General features: G+C 55.5%; 1 protein-coding gene across 3 annotated transcripts in view; it reads left to right on the top strand.

Annotated features, from left to right (window-relative positions):
- The window catches only part of FBLN2 (fibulin 2), a 106,540-nt gene that overhangs the window by 77,777 nt on the left and 7,921 nt on the right, over positions 1 to 20,842 (top strand). The window contains exons 5-14 of one of the 3 annotated variants that reach the window (XM_037037492.1): positions 1,925 to 2,105; positions 5,511 to 5,720; positions 6,312 to 6,425; positions 7,063 to 7,164; positions 9,374 to 9,514; positions 13,584 to 13,718; positions 15,976 to 16,113; positions 17,905 to 18,048; positions 18,171 to 18,299; positions 18,734 to 18,859. In XM_037037492.1, coding sequence (XP_036893387.1) covers positions 1,925 to 2,105; positions 5,511 to 5,720; positions 6,312 to 6,425; positions 7,063 to 7,164; positions 9,374 to 9,514; positions 13,584 to 13,718; positions 15,976 to 16,113; positions 17,905 to 18,048; positions 18,171 to 18,299; positions 18,734 to 18,859 — 1,420 coding nt within the window. The remainder of the gene's footprint in view (positions 1 to 1,924; positions 2,106 to 5,510; positions 5,721 to 6,311; positions 6,426 to 7,062; positions 7,165 to 9,373; positions 9,515 to 13,583; positions 13,719 to 15,975; positions 16,114 to 17,904; positions 18,049 to 18,170; positions 18,300 to 18,733; positions 18,860 to 20,842) is intronic. The other 2 variants (XM_037037494.1, XM_037037493.1) reach the window with 2 other exon arrangements.

The following is a 20,842-nucleotide window of genomic DNA, read 5'->3' as shown; positions in this document are numbered from 1 at the left end:
CTGAGTAATATTCCATTGTGTGCATAAAGTGCTTTTGTTCATGTATTTACCTGTGGATAGACATTGTGTTGCTTCTTATCAATACCTCATGGCTGTGTGTGAGTAAGGCTGCTGTGGACACGGTGTGAGAAGAGCCCCTCTTCTGAGGACAGGCAGTACTTCCACTAACATGACGTCACCTAGAACCAGGTCCAGTGGCCACACTTAGCTGAAGGGAGGCTGAGAAATGTCTTTATTCTGGAGAGGTCACGTGCTCCACTGAAAATTGGGAAGAAGGGAAAACGGACATTGTAGATCAACACCTGGCTAGCCATGCAGCAGAGGAGGGGGCAAACTAGGGCAGTGGACAGTTTCAGGAAGCATCACTGAAAGAGATGTTTAGGGGAGAGGAGTATAAGGACTTGAAGTGTCACAAGCCTGGATGACTGTGACAGGGACCTCTGGAGGAGAGTGGCACTTGGGAGATGATTTCGAATTTAATTTTTATCGTGTTGGGGTTGATTGTTCTTAAAAATAATGATATTAGGGAAAGGACTTTGGTGACAGGAACATTTCGAATCCCATTTTTTATCTGTGTATTTGACCCTGGACCAGCCTTCCTTTCTGAGCTTCAGCTTGTCCATCTACGAAGTGGGGATAATAATATATGTCTTATGGGGTGGTTGTGAGGATCAGAGGTAAGGCTAACTAAGTGTTTATTAAGTACCTGGGGGTTCTTCACTAATGCAGGTCTGGAATATGATGCAGGTCTGGAGTATGATGCAGGTCTGGAGTATCAGTTAGCTATTGCTGTGTAACAAATAACCCCAAACCATAATGATTTGTGACTGGCACATAATCTGAGTCAGGGTAGTTTTGGTGGTGTGGGCCATGCTCTGCTGATCTTGGCTAAGCTCACTTATGTGTTTGCTGCCAGCCGATGGCTCTCCTGGTACTTTATGATTTAGGATCACTGCAACTGGGATGACTTTACTCTGTATAGTCTCTCAACCTCTAGCAGGCTAGTTTGGGCTTGTTCAATTAGTGGTGGGCAGGGTTCCAACACAGAGTAGAAATGTTCAAGGACTTTTGAGGCCTAGACTCAGAACTGGTATACTGTCACTTCTGTCTCATCCTGTTGGCCAGAGCAAATCTTGGGGTGCAACCAAGAGGTTGGCAAATAGTCTCCTTTGATGGGAGGAACTGCACTATCACATTGCAAAGACAGTGGACACAGGGAAGCAGAAACAATTGGGGCTGTTACAATCAGTCTACCACAGTAGTTTAAACAATCAAAGATTTTTGTTAGAAGTGAGCAGCCTGGGACAGGGGTGTATCTACACAGTATCTTCACGCACTGTCTTCTACTTTCCTGCTCAGTCATCTTTAGCTTGTACCCTCCATCTTGAAAGTTGCCTCATGTCCCAAGATGGTTGCTAGAACTCCAGCCACCATATCTTTTCTGAAAAGGAGGAAGAGGGCTACAAACAGGATGTACTTTCAAGGTGAATCAGCCCCAGTTAAAAGCTCTCCTGAAAGCGTTATTCAGTGATCTTAGTCTCTAGTTTCAAGGGATACGTGAAAATGTTGTCTGTTTGCTGCTAGTCTGCTAGTGAAAACGGAGGGTAGTGGATGTGGCTGGGGCTAATTTGTAGTTCTTTTCATAGAGGCCATTTATTAATTATTTCAAAAAACTGGCATTAGCCCTACTCTGAGATAGACATGGGAACTAGAGAAAGGTGACTCCTCTGCCCTTGGAGAGCACATACTGGACAGAAGAAACGAGGCAAAATGAATTTGCTCTCCCTTACCAGCTCCTCTACTGAGCCAGACCCAGGCTGCTGTCCGGGGGTCCTTAGTCAGTCCCACAGGCTCACAGACCCAGGGGGAGGCAGGTGGGCTCTGAGGGGCCAGGGTGTAGCAGTGACTGCATGTCTTTCTCCAGCAATGCTGTGACTGCTGTGGCCTGGGGCTCCGTGTGCGGGCCGAGGGCCAGTCATGTGAATCCAACACCAACCTGGGCTACCCCTGCAACCACGTCATGCTGTCCTGCTGTGAGGGCAAAGACCTCCTCATTGTGCCTGAGGTCCGCCATCCTCCGGAGCCTGAGGCTGCGCCCCAGAGAGGTGGGTGCCGCCTCAACCTGGGCTGGGGTGTATGGGGTAGTTGGGTGACGGGAGAGAGCTGGTAGCCCTCTGGTCTTCCCGGGGACCCTGAGTCCACAGCCATCTGTGGCTTCAGACACAAGCTCTGCTCTGAACAGACTTCTTCTCTGCCTTCTGGTAGTGGGCTCTGGCCTGCTATTTCCAAGATGGAGATCTCATTCAGTCTTCCAAGTACCATCCACTTCACCCACTGAATTGCCAGCTACTTACTAGCTGCCATCCTTCTATCCAATGTTTTATCCATCCATCATCTCACCCACTCCCCACCCGTTCTCTGGCCTATTTCACTGTCCATTCATCCATCCAATACATCATTCATCTGCCATCCCCTCATCTGTCCATTCACACATCCATTCATGCATCCATTCTTCTACTGCACCCATGCACCCACCCATGCACCCACCCATGCACCCACACAACCACTTACTCGTGCACCCATTAACTTATGCATTCATCCATTCATCCGTTTGTCCATTCGTACATCTGTCTGTCCACCTGTTCATGTATTCACCCACTCACCTGGTCAGCAAACCTTTCACTTATCCATTCATTCACTTACCTTTCCTTGTGTTCATCCCTCTCACCTACCCCATTCTTGTTTCCGCAGGGAACAGGGTATAACTAGTGTGGAGAATACATTCATACATGTTGCCACTCCTGCTTGATCAGCCCCTTCAGGCTATCACTGTCTTTTATGTCTATATTCTCAGCGCCTGGCCCTGTGCTTTTCCTAGAAGAATCACTAGCAAATGACTGGATGAATGATGGGTTTGTTTGTCAGACCCCCTTCACCACTCGACCATGAGTTCTTGAGGGCTGACCAGGACTGGTCCCTTACCCTTTTTATACCTGCCTGGCACTGGTCCCCAGAAGCCATAGGCAGTGTGTGTTGGGGGGAGCTCCAGGAGTATTGTGGAGCCTGGAATTTGTGTTTGCTCCTGCCTGAGGCTCAGGAGCCAGGTCCTGGAGCTTCCATGGGAACTTCAGGTCCTGGAGCATCTCTGGGGTCTCCTTCCTCCTGTGCCTTCCATGTGCTCTGGTCATTGTTCCAGCTGCCATGTGTAGCCTCTGTCACCCTATCTAGGGCTATCTCTTGGACTATTGGCCATTAGTCTTCTTTGTGCCTGTGGGCCAGCAGGAGCCCAGTCAGGGTGTCCCCGTGAGTCAGCAGGTATCCTTTGTACAGCTGGGTGTAACAGCCCTGGGACTAGTGCCTTGAAAGCCCCGGCAGGCTACTTCTGCAGGTGTTCACACACTTGGCCTTGACCAGCCAGGGGTCAGGTGGCCAGGAGGGTTCCAGAAACACTAGCCTAGTCCTGGGCACTTCAAGGACTGAGCAAAGTCTGGAAATGAAAGCCCCAAAGCATCAAGTTTGATTCTTGGCCTTTGGAGTCCAGCAGATCTGGTTGGAACCCCAGCTCCACCATTCTTCTCAGCAAATCGTGACCCTTCCTGGAGAGTTTGTCAGACAGGGATTTTGCTTTTCACCGCCCTCCCTGTGAGAGTGGATGGCAGGATGCCCGTCAAGAGCTTATGATGGTGCCTGATGAAACACTCAGATGCCGCCCTGTTATTGTCACCATGTTCTAGTAGTCTGGATGAGGAAGCTGAGGGCCAGAGAGGGGCAGGATCTTGCCCCACGTGCACAGTGGGTCTTTGGCATAGTTGGGACCAGACTCTTGGCTCTGATGACTCCCATTTTTGACTTGGGCTTTCTGGTGTCCTGGATTTGACCAGACCCAGTAGTCCCTGGGTCTCTGTCGTGATAACAGAAGACAGTGGAAATCTGTGTGTGGAAAGTAGAATGCCTGCTGTCCATAGGCTGCAAGGCCAGGGCCCCAGGAGAAGAACTTGTATCCTGCGGGTAGAGTTTGCTGGATACGATAGTAGGCCCAGTAGACACCTGGACCTCCCAGCAGAGTGTGCAGTAGCAAGCATGTGGTGCCTAGGCCAGACCAGGGGAAGCTGCCAAGACAGAGGAACTGGCCAGCTTCACTGGACAGCATGGGCACAGGGGCTGTCCAGCCCAAGGAGGTTGCCCTTGATGAGGTTGGCTTTGGGGGGCTGGTTGAGCATTGGTCTGAAGGCTAGGTTAGTACCCATAGGTTTGATTCAAGGTAAAATTTTGGAGGCGGTCTGGCTTCAGGGGGTCGGAGGGTAGGTGCAGGGCCGAGAAGGGTCAGAGCCAGAGATACGTGTTCCTCTCCTTCTGTGATGAACTGGTGGGTAACCTGGACCTCAGGGGACAACAATATCAGGGTCAGACCAACTTGGGTTCCAGTTCTGCTTAGGTGACCTAGGAAAAATCACTATGTTCCTCCAAGCCTCACTATTCCCTCTGCTGAAATCATTGTGAGTAATATGCTGATGAAGGTGGCCTGAGCTTGAACCCTAGAGATGCTGCCCAGCCTGTAGCATGCTCAGTAGAGCCTGAGCACGGGTCCATAGGGCTGGACCATCATCCATTATGGCCCTGCGGGCAGGTACCAGGCCTGGGCTGATTGAGCTGGAACTTAATGTAGATGCCCTCCATATGAAACATGTTCCTCAGATGGGACCTTATGCAGTTGCTCCCTTCAGGGGCTTGGCTCGTGGTGCTGGTGGGCAGAGCTGAGGCGCCAGGCCGCCATATGGAGGGATTGCGGGCCTCTCCCTTTTCCATGACTGTATATCAGGAGTCTTCCAAGACAGCTCTGCCCCTGGGAGCCTTCTCTCCCACTCTCAGCTCCTCCTTAACGCAGCTTGGAATGCATGGAGAGACCTGGCGCTGCTCAAAGTGACACAGCCAGGGGATGCCCAAGTGAGGGTTCAGCTCTTAGTCTGATGGAACTCAGGTTTGGGCCCTATCTGTTGCTAGAGGTGGTCCTGTCTGATGTCACTGAAGTCAGGGGTCTGAGTCCTATTTATCACTTCAATTTTTTTTTTCTTTTATTGATTCCAGAGAGGGAGAGAAACATTGATGCAAGAAACATCCATAGGTTGCCTCTCACACACCCCCAGCCAGGGATAGAACTTGCAACCCAGGCATGTGCCCTGACTGGGAATCGAATCCTTGGCCTTTTGGTTTGTGGGACATCGCCCCACCAACTGAGTCACACTGGCCAGGGCCCATTTATCACTTTAGCCAGTGCTTCCTAAGGGTTGTTGTAGATCTGGCTCTGGTGGGTTCACTCTTATTTCTGAGGGTCTGTCCATCCCCCGATCCTTCATCATCCATCCATCCATCCATCCATCCACCTGTCATCCATCCATGCTGTCTCAGCTGGGCATGCAGAAGGTTCTGATGACCTGCACTGATTTTCTGGGGGCCTGAGGTTTCAGCCTCCTGCTGGGGCCAACCCAGATCCCATCTGACCTCTGTCCCAGTTTCAGAGACACAGCTGGGGAGCCGGGAGGCCCTGTCACTGGGCATGGAGACCGAGCTGCCCAATAGCCTGCCCGGCGATGACCAGGATGAGTGCCTGCTTCTCCCAGGGGAGCTTTGCCAGCACCTCTGCATCAATACTGTGGGCTCTTACCGCTGTGCCTGCTTTCCTGGCTTTTCACTACAGGATGATGGCCGTACTTGCCACCCAGGTAAGGACCCAGGCAGTTGGGGTAGGGGCTGGGGTGAATCTTGCCAGGGGAGTGTGGGATTCCAGCAGTGGGGCCTGTGGGGTACTTCTCCTGCCGCCCCACACACTGGAACCTGTAGGAGCCAGAGGCCTCTGGTGATGGGCTTTGTGAGGCCCAGCATACAGGCTTCTTCCTGGAACCCTATTTGCATGGTAAGCCCTAGTGCCCTATTCTGGATTCAACTGCAGGGCCAGGACCCAAGCTACAGAAGCTCCCACCAACCCAGTCTGATTCCCCAGTCCTGGGCCCATGGTGGTTAAGTCCCAATAGGCAGTCCAGGAAGGTGCCAGCTTCCAGGGTTAGATTGGTTGTCAGTCTAGAAACTCTCTCCTCTTCCTCTTTGCCTCCTCTGCCATGAATAGCTGTGAGATCGACCTTACCTAAGTATATTGCATAGCTCCCCGAGCCTCAGTTTCTTCTCCTGGGAAATGAGTGGTGGTGGATTAAATGAAGCCGTTTCTGTCAAGTGCTGGCATGGTGCCTGTTAGGGCCCGAGGCCTGGCTGCAGATGTGAGACAGACCTCCCCCTCCTGTTTGCTCTGCCCGGAACAGACCATCATCCCCCACAGCCAGAGGCTGCAGAGGAGTCTGCACTGATGTCAGAATCCTCCCTGGTGGCCCCCAACACCATCCTGCTACCACGGCCACAACCCAACACCTGCAAAGGTAACCTGGGCCCGGGGATGGGTCTGGCTTGCTTGCAGGTAGTGAGCTCTTTAGTGCTGGGCATGTGCAAGGTGGCCCTGTCGAAGGGGTGCTTCTGCTCTGGGGGTCGGCTGGTCTTGCCTGTCTGAGCTGAGTATCGATAAGGAGGTGAGATTGGGGGGAGGGTCATCCTGGGGTAAGAAGGGAGATGAGAATAGAGGACCGCCTTTGGTGGTTGTAGAGGATGACCCCAAACAAGGCAGCTAGGTACTTTTTTGGTCTCAGTTCCTGTGAAATTCAGAGAGTAATACATCGTTGCTTGTAGAACTGTCATGCAGACAGTAATGTGTAAAAAGTTCTTTGTTGTTCTGCTCTTCTCTTCTTCCTGGTTCCTTCTCTCTGCGTTTTTTCTGTCTTCCCTGTCTCCTCCTCACTCCCATCACTGTTACTTGAGGGAAGGGTGTGTGTGTGGGGGGGGGGGTGGCAGGAGCTCTAGCACATCATCCCAGACACCAGCTGATGTGTGAGCCAGTTTAACAGGTGAACTTGTAAAAAGGGCGGGGGGTGGGGTTCCTTGGCTCCCAGCCTCTCCCCCTGTAGGTTAGAGCTGGGGGTGACGAGTCTGGCCATCTCTGATTTCTGTGGGTTTTCTCTGCAGACAATGGGCCTTGCAAGCAGGTGTGCAGAGTTATTGGGGACACAGCCATGTGCTCCTGCTTTCCTGGCTATGCCATCATGGCAGACGGTGTGTCCTGTGAAGGTGAGTACCATGGGGCTTACCCTCGTAGCTGTGCAAACCTGAGTTAGCCTGTGGTGAGGGCCCCCGCGTGGGGATCGGACAGACAGAATGAGGGGAGCNCCATCTCTGATTTCTGTGGGTTTTTTCCGCAGACAATGGGCCTTGCAAGCAGGTGTGCAGAGTTATTGGGGACACAGCCATGTGCTCCTGCTTTCCTGGCTATGCCATCATGGCAGACGGTGTGTCCTGTGAAGGTGAGTACCATGGGGCTTACCCTCGCAGCTGTGCAAACCTGAGTTAGCCTGTGGTGAGGGCCCCCGCGTGGGGATCGGACAGACAGAATGAGGGGAGCGGTCTGGGTCTAAAACGTAGAAGGTTTGTGAGGGACCAGGTTTGGCCGTTTGTGATGGGGAGCTCCAGATAGTGATTCCCCTCATGTCACCATGCGCAGGTGCGCGTGTAGTACAGGGTGGGCCCACGGGCTGGCAGGACCCCGGGCCTCTTTCATCGTGTTGTTCGCTGTTCTCCAGAGCAATGCTTCCCAAACTTCAACATGCACCAGAGTCATCTGGAAGCCTAGGGAGAGCATGGATCCCAAGAATTCCGCAGAATCCCCAGAGATTCTGACCCAGTAGGTCTGGGGTGGGGCCTGAGAGTATGTATTTCTCACCGGGTCCCTGGGCCACACTCCACCTCTCCTGTCCTTGAGGGCTTTCTCTGTCTGCGTGGCCTAAGTTGATTCTGACCACCTTGCCCCTGATCCAGTCATGGGGGGAGAAAGAGAAGGAGGGAAGTGCATGCCAGATTATTGTAAGGTAGGACCCGAAGGGGCGTTCGTCCCTCCCACTTGCCTTTGATTGGCAGCACGACTGGGGAGTATGAGTCCCAGCTGGAGGGCACGCGTTCAGTTTGTTAAAGTAAATTCAGTTCTGTTAAGGAGGGGACAGTGGATGTTGGTGGCCGTTGACTCCCTCTGCCATGCTCAGAGAGGCTGGAGAGATTCCAAAGGCATGTTCCTTTCACACCAGTGACCCTGCTGGGTCTGGATCTTTTCTCAGCAGGGCTTCCCTCCTGTAGGACGGGGGCATTGGGTCTGACAGCTGCTGGTGTGGTTTCCACAGTACAGCGCGCATTGAGAACAGCCTGAGAGGCCTCCAGACTGCACTTCCTCATGTCTGGAGGCGAGACAGACGTGGAATGTGCAGATGGTCTAACACACACTTCAGTTCAGGTTCAAGTTCAGGAAAGGTGACTCTGGTGGATTTCTGGGTGTGCTAGGGTTAAGTCTGTCTGGGAAAATGCATACACCTCTGCCAGAAGCTGAAAACCTTATTTAGCCTCTGGGCTGAAGCTGTTTTCCAATGTGGATGACAGCTATCCAGTGCCCGGAGAGGACAGGAGACTCGCTCGGGACACAACATGATGGTGACTGGCAAGCCTTTTTGTCTTAGTGTGTAGGGACAGATCTCAGGTGCCCTCTGGGCTTCACTCCCTGTCTCTCAGGACCCTGGAGACATGAGCCGGTATCTCTCCTGGGTCAGGATCCCTTCAGGCCCAGCCAGGCTGCAGGCCGTGTCTCTGTCTCTCCAGGTCTCCCTCCCTGCTGCGGGGCTCTGGCAGTGAAGGCTGTGGGTTCCGGGCCAGAGGTTGCAGACAGGCATTCTGAGGGTGTCGCTTGGCCTGAAGCAGGTCCTGCTGGGCTCTACCCTGTTTACAGTAATCAAATGAGTTCCTAATCATGAAAAACACAGCATTTTTTTTTTAAATGTCCAGATTTCTGTTTTCTCTTGAAACTTTATAAAACCTGCAGCTCTAGTTCCCCCTCTGGACAGAACATAGGCCTCACACTGCCCATGGAACCCCCTCTGGCTCCCTCTTCCATTTATGTCGCCAGCCTGGCCCCTAAACACTTGAACTTGCAGCCGCTGCCTCCTGTGGCTCCCTTGGCTGCCTGGGGAGGTGGAGCCTCTCTAGAGTGTGGGTGGGAGGCAGGCTGCTTACTGCCCTCTCTGAGCCTGACCTTGCCATCTGTCCTTACTGGAATTCCAGCTTTGACTGCACAAACCCAGACTTGGGCCCAAAGCCAGAGGTCCACCGCCGGTGGGCTCAGAGGCCCCGAGCAGCTGCCTGCCCCCTCTGGGTCTCAGTTTTCCCATCTGTCACTGGTGCTCCGTGACAGGCTATGCCCCTCTAATGGCCCTTCTGTTTTTCCTCCTGCGGCTGTCACTAGACCAAGACGAGTGCCTGCTGGGTGCTCACGATTGTAGCCGGCGACAGTTCTGTGTGAACACCCTGGGATCCTTCTACTGTGTCAACCACACAGTGCTCTGTGCCCAGGGCTTTATCCTCAACGTGCACAGGAAGTGTGTGGGTAAGCGAGAGCCCCTGCCGCCGCCAGCGTCGTGGTGCCCCGCTCTGCTCCACACCAAGCCTGCCACACGCTACAGGGCCTGCCCTTTGCATATGAGCTCTCAGCACAGCTGGCACCCCTGTCATGTCCTACGTGTCCTGGTGTCCTGTCCTGCTTCTCACTGGTGCTCCTGGGAGCTGCTTTCCCCCGGGACGTGGCTGAGAGTCGAAAACTCCCATCTATCTATGACTTGGCTGGGTCATTGAAATGAGGAGACTGGGCCTGCGGGCAGGGGCAGCGGATAGGATACGTGAGGTCTGGAGGAAGAGGGGTCCTGGGTGTGAAACAGGACCCTCTAGTAGCTCTGGGGCCTTGAGTCAGTGACTGACCACCCTTCTCCAACCCTTACTTACGTCACCTGTAAAAAGACACTGAGGGCACTGACCCTTCTTTGGAGGCTATGCTACCTGTGTGTGCAGTGCAGCGGGGGCTGGGGCACAGTTAGCACGAGGTATCAGCTGCCAGGATTGTCCTTAGATGCATCCAGAGTCCCCTCTGGAGACAAATGGGTGGAGCGGGGTCTGGCAGAACCAGCCCTGCACCCCACCGCGGTATTTCCTATGTTGCCATGAGCAGTGGGGCTCTCCTCTCTGAGCCTGTGTCCTCACCTCTGACCTCAGGGCTTGCAGGACTGGAGAAGGGGTGGTGCCCAGCTCCTGGCCTGCCATGGATGGGGCTGGTGCATGGTAACAGCTTGTCCACCTGCCTCTCAGTGCCTGTGGTGGCTGGGCGCTGGGGCTCCAGCTGTACTCTGTGGGCAGCAAGGAGGGTGGACTTGATGCTGACCCATGTCTGGAGGAACATTATAGACCCAAAGTAGCAGGAACTGGGGGCAGACAAGGAAGTGTTCCAACAGGGACACAGGCCAAGAGACAGGCCATTCTAGTTGTAGCGTCTGCCCACACTCCCTGAAGAAGGGGGTGTTTGCACCTGTCTCCAAGGATGGCTGGGACTTGCCAGGTGCAGGGAACAGCTTGAGCAAAGATGCGGAGGTAGGAACGGTGCAGGTGCGTTCAGGGCATGTGCCTAGGGCCAAGTCCATTGTCTTTGTGTTTGGGGACCATGTCCAGCCTGAACGTGTCCTTGTCTTCACCTCCACTGCTGACTGACAGTCCCGTTTGCTGGGCTGTGCAGTCGCTGCAGACATGTTTGCCCCTGGCCTCCAGCCATTGGCACAACATGTGCCTTCTCGAACCCGCTTGTCAGCGGCTGGGCGGCTCTTCTTGTGTGGGTTGTGCCTGTGTGTGTACGTCTGGGCAGGCAGGTCCCAAGCCTGTGAGTACCCCTCCTGGGACGCCCTGCCCGCCTGCCGCGGCCCGGTGTGCAGGCTCCTCTGGGGGGGCTGGAGAGAAGACAGTGCCGCAAGGGTTGCTGGGCAGCCGGGACACAGGTTCCAGGATTGAAGGAGCACAGGTACATTCCGTTTACCAAATTTATGAGTGCGCATCCTCATTCGTGTCTTTCCTTCCTTGTTCGTCCTGCACAGACTCGTCAGGGCTGTCTTTGTCCTCCTCTTCCACATACACGTTCATCTTATCATCTGTTAGCTCTCATTCTTCCCAGTACTTCCTCAGCCGCAAGTGCAGACTCGTGTCTTCTGCAGTTCACTCGTTAGCTTCGGGCATGTGTGTTAATCCCAGCTGGTGAGGTGGGAGGCCGGTGCCCAGGTGGAGCGTGGGGCTGCCACAGCCACACTGCCTGGGTTCGAACCCTGCTCTGCCACTTTCTCCTTATAAGACCTTAGACAAGCCCTTTAACCTCTCGGGGCCTCAGCTGCCTCACCTTTGAGATGAGGTAGTAATAGCACCCACCTCCGAGGGTCACTGTGGAGATTACATATATAGAACTCCCAAGTGTTTGATGTCATTATTCTGATTCGATAAGTGTGTTATATTGAGGCCGCCCGCATAGGCAGTGGGTTTTCCATCACTACAGGTGTTGCAAGCCGAAGTGGGGCGCTGCTGGGTGGTGCCAAGTGTAGAGTACCCCTAGTGGACATGTGACCTCTGGGGCCTCTGCTGCGCTGTGCTGTTTGCCTTTTGTTCCCTGCCCTTTGAGGACTGTCTTGGTCTGTGGGAAAAGTGTTCCAGGTGGCTGGGCTTCCAGAAGACAGGGAGGAAGCAGCCACCAGCTCTGGGGACCAGCCCACAGCAGGGGAGGGGCCCACTTCTGGGCGGGCCCTCGGGGGTCTGCTGCTGCCACATGCAGGCTGTGTGGCTTTGGCCCAACCACGTGCCCTCTGGGGGGCCTGTGTTCTCGTCTGTGGGACAGTGTTGCAGGACGGCAGTCCCTGCGGACTGCCTGGTCCCTAGCGAGCCTCAGTTGGTGGTGTCTGCGGTTGTTTATCCCCCCCAGGAGGTGGGGTTCCTGGGCATGTGCCTCCCTCCGTTAGTCAGCCTGTAAATCCGAAGTTCTTCTTTTGCCCAGCCAAGCCCTCCTTGGAAACCGCTGACCCAAAACTCTCTTTCCCTGCCTCTAGTCCCCCCCACCCCACACCAGGGTTGGCATGACCTTAACCATTTGGGTCACCTGTGAGTTTGGGAGAGTCACTCTCCCCACAGCCCCGCACCCCTCCTCTCCACTGTCATCCTTCTAGACTTGGCTCAGATGTTGCCCCCCTCTGTGGAGAGGACCACCCTCACTGTCTAGGGCCCAGAGGCTGCACAGCTGTGCTCCCTAGAGTCCCCACCATTCCTGTCCTGTCTGCCCTGCCAGGCTGTCAGTTCCCTGAGGGCAGGGGCTGTGGCCGGTGCTCCACCTGGGCCATCTGGACCTAGCACCACAGAACAGGCGCCAGTTAATGAGCGTCCAGGAATGACTGAATCAATGAATGATCGTGGCCCCGCCACCAGCAGGTGCGGGGTGGAGGCAGGCACCAGTTAGTGTCAGTGTGTCCTGAACGCCAGCTTGCAGTGATGTCTGAGTTGTGACCTCTCCAGGGGCTCTCCTCCACCCTCCCTGCCGCTTCTCTCTTCCCTTCCCAATGGCTCATTCTAGGGGTCAGTCCTTGGCCTCTGCTTTCTGTGCCACATCCCCCAGATGACCTCAGCAGCTGACCACTCTCAAGGCCCCTTTAGTGAGCTCAGCGGCATGCCTCTCAACTCTCAAATCCAGTGTGGCCACAAGGGTTCCCGACCTTCCCCTGCAAGCCAGCTTCCCCCCGCCACCCCTGTCCCAGGTGCTGGGGCTCCCCCCTCTCCAGCCACTTGGCCAGAAGGCTCTGTAGACCTTTTGGCTCCTCTTTTCCTCTCACTTTCATCTCATGCACTGCTGGATCCTGCCAGTTCCATCGTCACTATGTTTTTCAGAACCCGATGGCTCCTTACCTCCACAGACTGCAGTCCTTCATCTCCTGTTCTAACAGCTTCCACCTTCGGCCCTGCAGTACTCACACCCAGCCCGGGGACGTGTTATAAAGAAGTCCAACTCTTTCCTCCCCCAGCTGGAACTCTCTCTGACTCCCGCCTCCCTCCGCATCTCCCAACACCCTTCTCTCCCCTCCTAGCTGGCCCTTGAACCTGCCTTGCAGGCCCCTCTTCAGGGCCCTGGCATTGGCCGTCCCCTCGACCTGGAACATCTGCTGGGCTCAGTCTATCACTTCTTCAAATGCTTGTTCGAATGTCTTGTTCTCTGAGGACCCTCCCCTGACCTCCTACGTAAAATGGCGTGTGCCTTCCCTGCCTCGCCCCCCCTCAGCTTTCTTCCTTCTCTTCGCCCACCGCACGTATGGCCTCCCTTCCTCTCATACATGTGCCTGTTCATCTGTTGGGCCTCCTTTGCCTGAGTGTCCCCTGGATGGCAGGGACTTCTGTCTCTCTTGTTCACCGTGCACCCCCGGTGCCAAGAACAGTGCTCGTGGGCACATGGCAGGTACTCGGTAAATCTCTGTTGAGTGAACGGATGCACAGACAGGCGGACATCACCTGTGCACTGCCTCTGGGTAGTGAGCACCTTGACGCCAGTGCTGGCTGCGCTCAGCCGCCATCCGGGAAGTACCCTGTGGCCTCTGATGGTGTCACTCTCCCTGCAGACATCAACGAGTGCGTGACAGACTTGCACACGTGCAGCCGGGGAGAGCACTGCTTGAACACAGTAGGCTCCTTCCGCTGCTACAAGGCTCTCACCTGCCAGCCAGGCTATGCCCTCGAGGACGGCGAGTGTACAGGTGAGGGCAGTGGTCTGCAGGCCCCACCCCTGATCTGCCCCATCTGCCTCCGGACCTGCCTGGACTCGGGAGCTTCCAGCACTTGGATTTTATGCCTTTGGGAAGACCTCACACGTGATGGTGTTTGAGGCAAAAGCGGGGATTGAGGTTGGTGGCAGGAGGCCAGGGTGTGCCCCTGGCTTTGCTGCCATGGTGGGTGCCTGGGTGCCACTTGTTCTCCTTGCCATGCCTCCGATCCTGGGGGGGCGCTGGGGTGGAGCCCACAGATCCCTTCCATCCCTTTCACTGGGGAATTCTGGCCTTCTGGAGTGGGGGGTGGGGGGTGAGTTTCGCTGAGGTATTTTATTTTACCTTATTTTACTTATGTATTTTTTAGAGCATTGAACCACTTTACTAGATACTGCCCAGTGTCTTTATGTGCCTGCAGGGATCTGGGTGGCAGGATGGCGGTAGAACACGGTGTTCTTGTTTCTGGTCACCTGATGAGGGTCATGGGCCACACAGGCAGACGGGGGGATGGCAGAATAGCCATGAGCTGGCGCTTCACTACGTGGGGGTTCAAAGGCCCAGTAACAAAGTAACAACGTCACCATACGGACTGTATGCCTTCATGGTACCATAAGATAAGATAAGACAGGGGTAGAGGATGCGGGGGTATGTCCAGGGAGGTGGCACCCCTCTGCAGTCTGGTTTCTTAGAGGAGGGCTCACCCCCTGCGGAGGTGAAGTTGGCGTGGAGAAGGACGTGATGAGAAGCTCCTGGGAAGGCTGTTCTAGGAAGAGGGGACAGCAGGTGCGGGACCTGGAGAGGAGAGAGATCCTGGCACATTTGAAGGAGGAAGGAGAGTCTCGGGGCTGGAGCAAGCCTGCCAACATCTCCGAAGGAGGCTGCGGGGCTGACAGGCCCAGCTGGGGGAGGAGCTTGGAATCTGTTGCTCATGCGATACCAAGCATTTTATTTCTAACTAAGTGTCAAAAGAGTGTCATCAAGGAGGGAATATACACTGAAGACCGAAGTGCTCGTTTGTTACAAGCCCTGGGGAACACTGATGAACAGTAGCCCTGAGGTCGGCGTGCGCTCAGGGAGGTGGGTTAACACAGTCACGTTTGGCTCCCAGTTGGTCGTGGGTGGGGTTGTTGAGCTAGAGGAGAGATGAGCCTGGGCCCCTCTGCACATGTGTGCCCACACCTGCGTGTACCCACAAGGGCAGGTGCAGATCCAGGGCAAGCCCCCCTCCAAGAAACCAGACTGCGGAGGGGTGCCGCCTCCCTGGACATGCCCCAGCATCCTCTACCCCTGTCTTATCTCGGGGCACTGGGCTCCTTAGAGTGGACATGGAGGGGCTGCCTCTCAGGCCCCAGGCTGTAACCACATGGGGGCTGTGCCCATGGGTGTCTGGCCGCCTGGAGCCTAGCACATGGCTTCCCAATGACTGACTGGCTGTGGGGAGGTGGTGGAAGCTTTGGAAACCAGAGAGGAGATGGGTGGAGGAAGCACAGATGGACAGAAGACACACAGACATACCGGGGTTGGTCTGGCAATCAGCAAAGCTGAGGGAGGCTTGGCCTGCCGTCGATTCTGCATGTTGCGCTGCCTGTTTTCTGTCTGAAAACAGCCTGCTGTCCCTGCTGTGCAGGACGCACGAGGGGAGGCATGAGGGGACGCGCGGGGCACCGCTGTGTGCACTGTGGAGCCCTGAGCAGGGCCAAGCCCCGTGTTAACTGCTCAGTGCCCCGCAGGGGTGGGGTGGGGTGGGAGGGCATCAGTTTCACCCTAGTCTGGCAGCTCCCTCCTCAAGAAGGAGGTTGTTGCTGGCAACACCACTTTCAGAGAAGCCTGGACACATGACCTTAGGGATGTGAGCACGTGTCCCCATTTCTGCCTGCGCAAGGAAGCAGGGGGCAGTGGAGAAGAACATAGACCCCCCCTGGGTTCTGGCTCCAGCCGTGGAACGATGTCTGTGCTCTGGATCTTCCCGTGTAAGGTGGGGTTTGTTACAGCCCCCACTTCCTAGGGTGGTGGTGAGCATTAACTAGGTAAATAGATCTCAGAGTGCTGGGGACAGTGCATGGTACCATGGAGGAACACAGTCCATATGGTGACATTGTTACTTTGTTACTGGGCGTGGGCATGCGGCAGTGGCACTCCCCCCGTTCCCACGATGCACAAGACCTTTGTAACCATCACGTGTGTGGTAGAGTTGTACGGGCAAGGCCTTACAGCCTCCCGGCCCCTGACCCCTGCCTCCGTGTTCCAGACGTGGATGAGTGTGAGCTGGGCACACACAGCTGCCAGGAGGGCTCCACGTGCCACAACACCAAGGGCTCCTTCTACTGCCAGGCACGGCAGCGCTGTATGGAGGGCTTTCTGCAGGACCCCGAGGGCAACTGTGTGGGTGAGTGGGCAGGGAGTGCCCTGCAGGGATGTCTTGGGAAGGTGTCCTGGGTGGGTGGGGGCCTTTGAGGGTTTAGAGACCAAGGAGACCTGGCTTGCTGCCCTTTCCCTCTCCCAGCCTCAGTATATCCCAGCCTGAGGACGGGCGTTTCAGTGCCTGGCCCCAGGAGGCACTTGCAAAACAGAAGTTCTTATGTTGAGCTGTCTGACCTTGGCTGAGTTACTTCTCTGTGGCCCCAGTTTATCCATCCGTGAGGTATGACTAGATGAACGTGGACCAACTTTCTTTTAACCCAGTTAATAATAGGAAGGAATGTTTTATATCTCAGTGTGACACACATGTGCACACAAACATGACTGGAACACAGGTTTCACAAAACATTACTGCATGCAATACTGACATTTATATTTGCAAAGAACGCTAGCAAGACCTTCATGGTTGATTTCATGTTGCGCTCATGGGTGGAGACCCACTGTATGGCAGATACTGGCCTTGTTGTCCCCACGTGGGTCTGAAGAGATCTCATGCTCTTCCCATCTTTCTTCAGTGGCTTCCAAAGAGTCCATGGCCTACAGCCAGGGCCCCGTCTGCCCCAAGGCTGCTGACCATGAGGCTGGAGGGGGAGCACCAGCGCCCCAGATTACTGGTAGCACCCAGAGTGCAGGCATGATCAAAACCACGCTCAACCTGGGAGGGATGAACGGCAGAGGGAGAGGTGAAAAGGTGGCCACTGCAAGGAGAGCACAGGGCGAGAAAGAAACGAGGGAGTTGTTAGAAGACAGCTTCTGTCATTTACCCTTTACTGCTAAGGACAGCTGTGGGTGCCCCCAGCTTACAGGGAGGGCACTGAGGGACAGAGAGGCCTTCACTTTATCTTGAGAAAACTTTCTCAAGACTCTTTGGGGGTTCTTGTAGCCAGTCTGGGATCTGGAACTCTCCCTGAGCCCCGCCCGCGCCAGCACTGTCACAGGACACGGGCAACCCCTCAGGGCACTCCAGGGCTGTGGACATGATAAGGTCCCTGTGGCCTGCCCCGGAACACCCAGCCAGGGTCGGGGCAGGGTGGGGAGGGGTCTGCCCGGTGGCAAACAGCTCCTCAGCTATGCGTTCGCTGATGCTTCCCGAGCACCTGTTGTGTGTTAGGGGTTGCAGCAGTTTCGTGAGATGTCTTGGAGGGGAGGGATTAAATGAGCAAACACATTTATATCAGTGGCAATTAGGGTACTTTCCTTAATGAAACAAATGGGGTGCTTTTGTACCTAGAATGGTTAGTCCGAGACTCCCTGAGGAGGTGACATTGGGGCAGGGGTCAGAGAAAATAAGGGAGCCAACCATGAAAATATTAGGGGACTGTGTGCTGGAGAAGGGGAGACAACATGGGCAAAGGCCCTGTGGGGGGCTGTGTCTAAGTGTGATGGGACGACTGATGAAGAGGCCAGCGGGCTGGGCGCATTACGTGAGGCAGCAATGGAGGAGGAGGAAGTTGGCAGGCTGGCGGGTCTGGAGAAGCCAGAGCAGGAGCGTGATGTACCAGAGCCAACCTACAAGTCAGCCTAGGTTTCCCCTCTGGTTCCAGCTGCTCCATGAGAAAACAGCTGGCAGGTTCTTGGGTTTGGGGAGTTGAAACCCCCGTGCCACAGGACACGGGTAGGACAGTCTACCCCTGTAACCCTTACCTGGGCTGGTCTGGAGCCCAGGACTGGCCACCTCCTGGTGCAGCCTTGGACCCAGGGGCTGGGGCCTGGGGAGGGGCTATGCCTGGCTCCCTGTCATCTACACCCACCTCTGCAGACATCAATGAGTGTACGTCGCTGTCTGAGCCATGCCGGCCTGGCTTCAGCTGCATTAACACAGTGGGCTCGTACACGTGCCAGAGGAACCCACTGCTCTGCGGGCGAGGCTACCACGCCAGCCAGGACGGGACCAAGTGTGTGGGTAAGGCCAGATGCTTCCCTGCCTCCTGGGTGGCCTTGGCCTTCCTGGGTTTCTAGCCTGTGGGAGACCCCTGTAGGGGGAGAGCACGGGCCTCAGGGTGCCTTTCTCACCTTCCCCGACAGATGTGAACGAGTGTGAGACGGGCGCACACCACTGCAGGGAGGGCCAGGTGTGCCACAACCTCCCCGGTTCCTACCGCTGTGACTGCAAAGCTGGCTTTCAGCAGGACCCCTTCAGTCGGGCCTGTGTCGGTAGGTGGGGGCTGGTCGCCAAGCCCCCCCGTCTGGCTCAGAGCTCGCCGGCCCCAGGCTGGCCTCTGGCGGCCTCCTCCTGTCCGCGGGCCCTGCCCTCCCTGGGCTTGACTGCCCTCCTGCCTTGTGGCCCGGCTGTGTCTCTGCTCCCTCTGCTCCCGCCTCCTCTGCCCCCTCTTCGCCTCTCCCCCTGTTGCCCTCTTCCCTTGCCCTCTGCTGTGACTGTCTGTCCCGCTTTCTGCCTCCAGCTTTCTTTCAACACTCTCAATGCCGTCTTCCTGTCCCCGGTATTTTTGCCACTCTCCCAGTCTGGGTCTCTCCCTGTCTCTCCTGGGGTCCTGGACCCCACTTCCCACTCAGCCCCCTCCTCTACCTGGGATGGAGGGAGCTGGCTTCCAGGAGCTACCCATCCCACCCATGCCACCTGCCCACAGATGTCAATGAGTGCTGGACCTCCCCTGGGCGTCTGTGCCAGCACACGTGTGAGAACACGCTCGGCTCCTATCACTGTTCCTGTGCCTCTGGCTTCCGGCTGGCTGCTGACGGCAAGCACTGTGAAGGTACTGCTGACCCCGACCTCCTACCTCTGACCCCACAAAAATGTGCCTACTACAGAAAGCCCAAACCAGTACCCAGCCTCCAGTCTCACACCTTCACTGCCATCATCAGCCCTGCTTCATGCCACTTCTCTATTTCTCCCTCTGTGCAAACCCTCCCGGGCCTCAGCTGGTTCAGCCGTGTCCTGCCATGAGTCCTCCCTAAGGGCCCAGGGCCCCACTTACATCAGACCAGAGGAGCTGGGTCTCTGTGTGACGTACATCCTTGGATGGGAGCCCCCTGCAGGCAGGAATGGCAGTGCAGCCTCTGCCCCTGAGTGAGCTCTGATCCTGGTCGTGGGTCAGTGCCCTGGGGGTCAGGCAAAGAACAGAAGTGAGTAAAACGTGAACCAGGGCCTGTGGCTACCTGAGGAGTCCAGAATCTGCAGGCAAAAGTGGGCGGTAGCCACAGAGCACCCATAGGTGGGTGCCACCCAGCAATCCCAGTCCTGAGTGATTCAATCTTTTTGGTTTTCCAGATGCCAGAAAAGTAGGTATTTATAGGAAATCTAGTTTTTACACATTGCTGATGGATTTAAACGTCTAGGAAACACACTGTGGGTTAAACCATGCACGTGAATAGGTTGGACTTGGCCCACGATTGGCATCTGAAGCCGAGTTCTCACCTTTGTGGGATGCACCCAAGGCTGATGGAGGGGACAGTGGGTGGGAGCTGGCCTTGCCATGGGTCAGGACCAGTCCAGGGGCCAGGCTGAATCCGACAACATGGGGATGGGCACCCACACCTCACCCTCTCACTCTTGTCATTCATTCAGTTGAATTGTAAGCACCTGTGAGCACCTCCTCTCTACCTGGCTGTGTGCAAGGTGTGGGGGTGAGGCCTCTGCCTCCCAGGCATTATTTACAGTGGTCATTCACCCACTTTTGGGCCCTGAGGGCTTCACCCACCCCATCCCTACCTACTTCCTTTCCCCACCTGTGGCTGGATGTTAGAGACTCAGAGATGAAACCAGTGTGGCCCCTGGCCCTCAGAAGCTCAGCGTCTAGAGGAAAGTACTCATTTATTCTCTTGTTCATTCATTTTGTGTGAGTGCTGTATCTCATGTGACGCCCTAGGGATCTGGGCGTGGCTCAGACTTGCCCTAAGAGGCCCTGCGGGATCTGACTGCCCCTCCCACCACTCTCCCTTGGCTTCCTCTGTTCTGATTACACCCACCTCCTGCTGCTCCTTTTCTGCTAGGCCTGTGCCCATCTCAAGGTCTTGTTCTGGTACCACCTTCTGCCCCGAATGCTTCCCTAGATGCCTACGTGGCTCCGAAATTGCAACCCTCCTGGACGTAATCCCTTTCCCCTTTCTCTGTTCTTTCTCCATCACTTGCCCCCTTCTGACTTGCTAGTTCTTTGGCTCATTTAATTAGCTCCCTCCCTCCCTCCTCTTGTTCATGGTGACATCTCCAGTTCCTGGGACAGGCCTAGCATGTCATAAGAGGTCAGCAGGTCTTAGTTTTGTGAGTGAAAGACCCATCCTTGCCTACAGGAGCTCAGTCCAGTCGATGGTCCATCTGATTGTAAGCTGTTAGGTGACCCTGTACTCCATCAGGCCCACATTGCTCAGCCCACTCTCTCATGTACGTCAGCTCCCCCTTCACACCCATGTGGTACTTGAGGGGGTCCTTGTTATCACGTGGGTGACACTGCTCAGAGCTGTCTGTGCCAGGTGCTGAGGACCCTCAGGAGGGAAGCATTGGTACTGAGCAGGGGATCTGAGTTTGGCTAGTGGCTGCCTCCTCCAGGCAGCGGGCCACACCAGGACTCCACAGCAAGCCAGCCCTGCCCCTGCTTCAGTTTCCTGTCCCAGGTGGACCACTTATCCTTATTTGGGCCTTTGATTCCTTATCAGCCTCAGAGGGAGGCTGGAACTAATGTTCTCTCAAGAGACGGCTCTAGGTGAGTCTGGACCCTGGGCCTCATCTCTGGGTTGAGAGC

Source organism: Sturnira hondurensis, unplaced genomic scaffold (genome assembly GCF_014824575.4).
Source record: "Sturnira hondurensis isolate 20B ecotype Veracruz unplaced genomic scaffold, ASM1482457v3 Scaffold0023357, whole genome shotgun sequence".
Taxonomy (NCBI): domain Eukaryota; kingdom Metazoa; phylum Chordata; class Mammalia; order Chiroptera; family Phyllostomidae; genus Sturnira; species Sturnira hondurensis.
The sequence above is the reverse complement of the archived record's forward strand: the minus strand, read 5'-3'. Positions and strand labels throughout refer to the sequence as shown.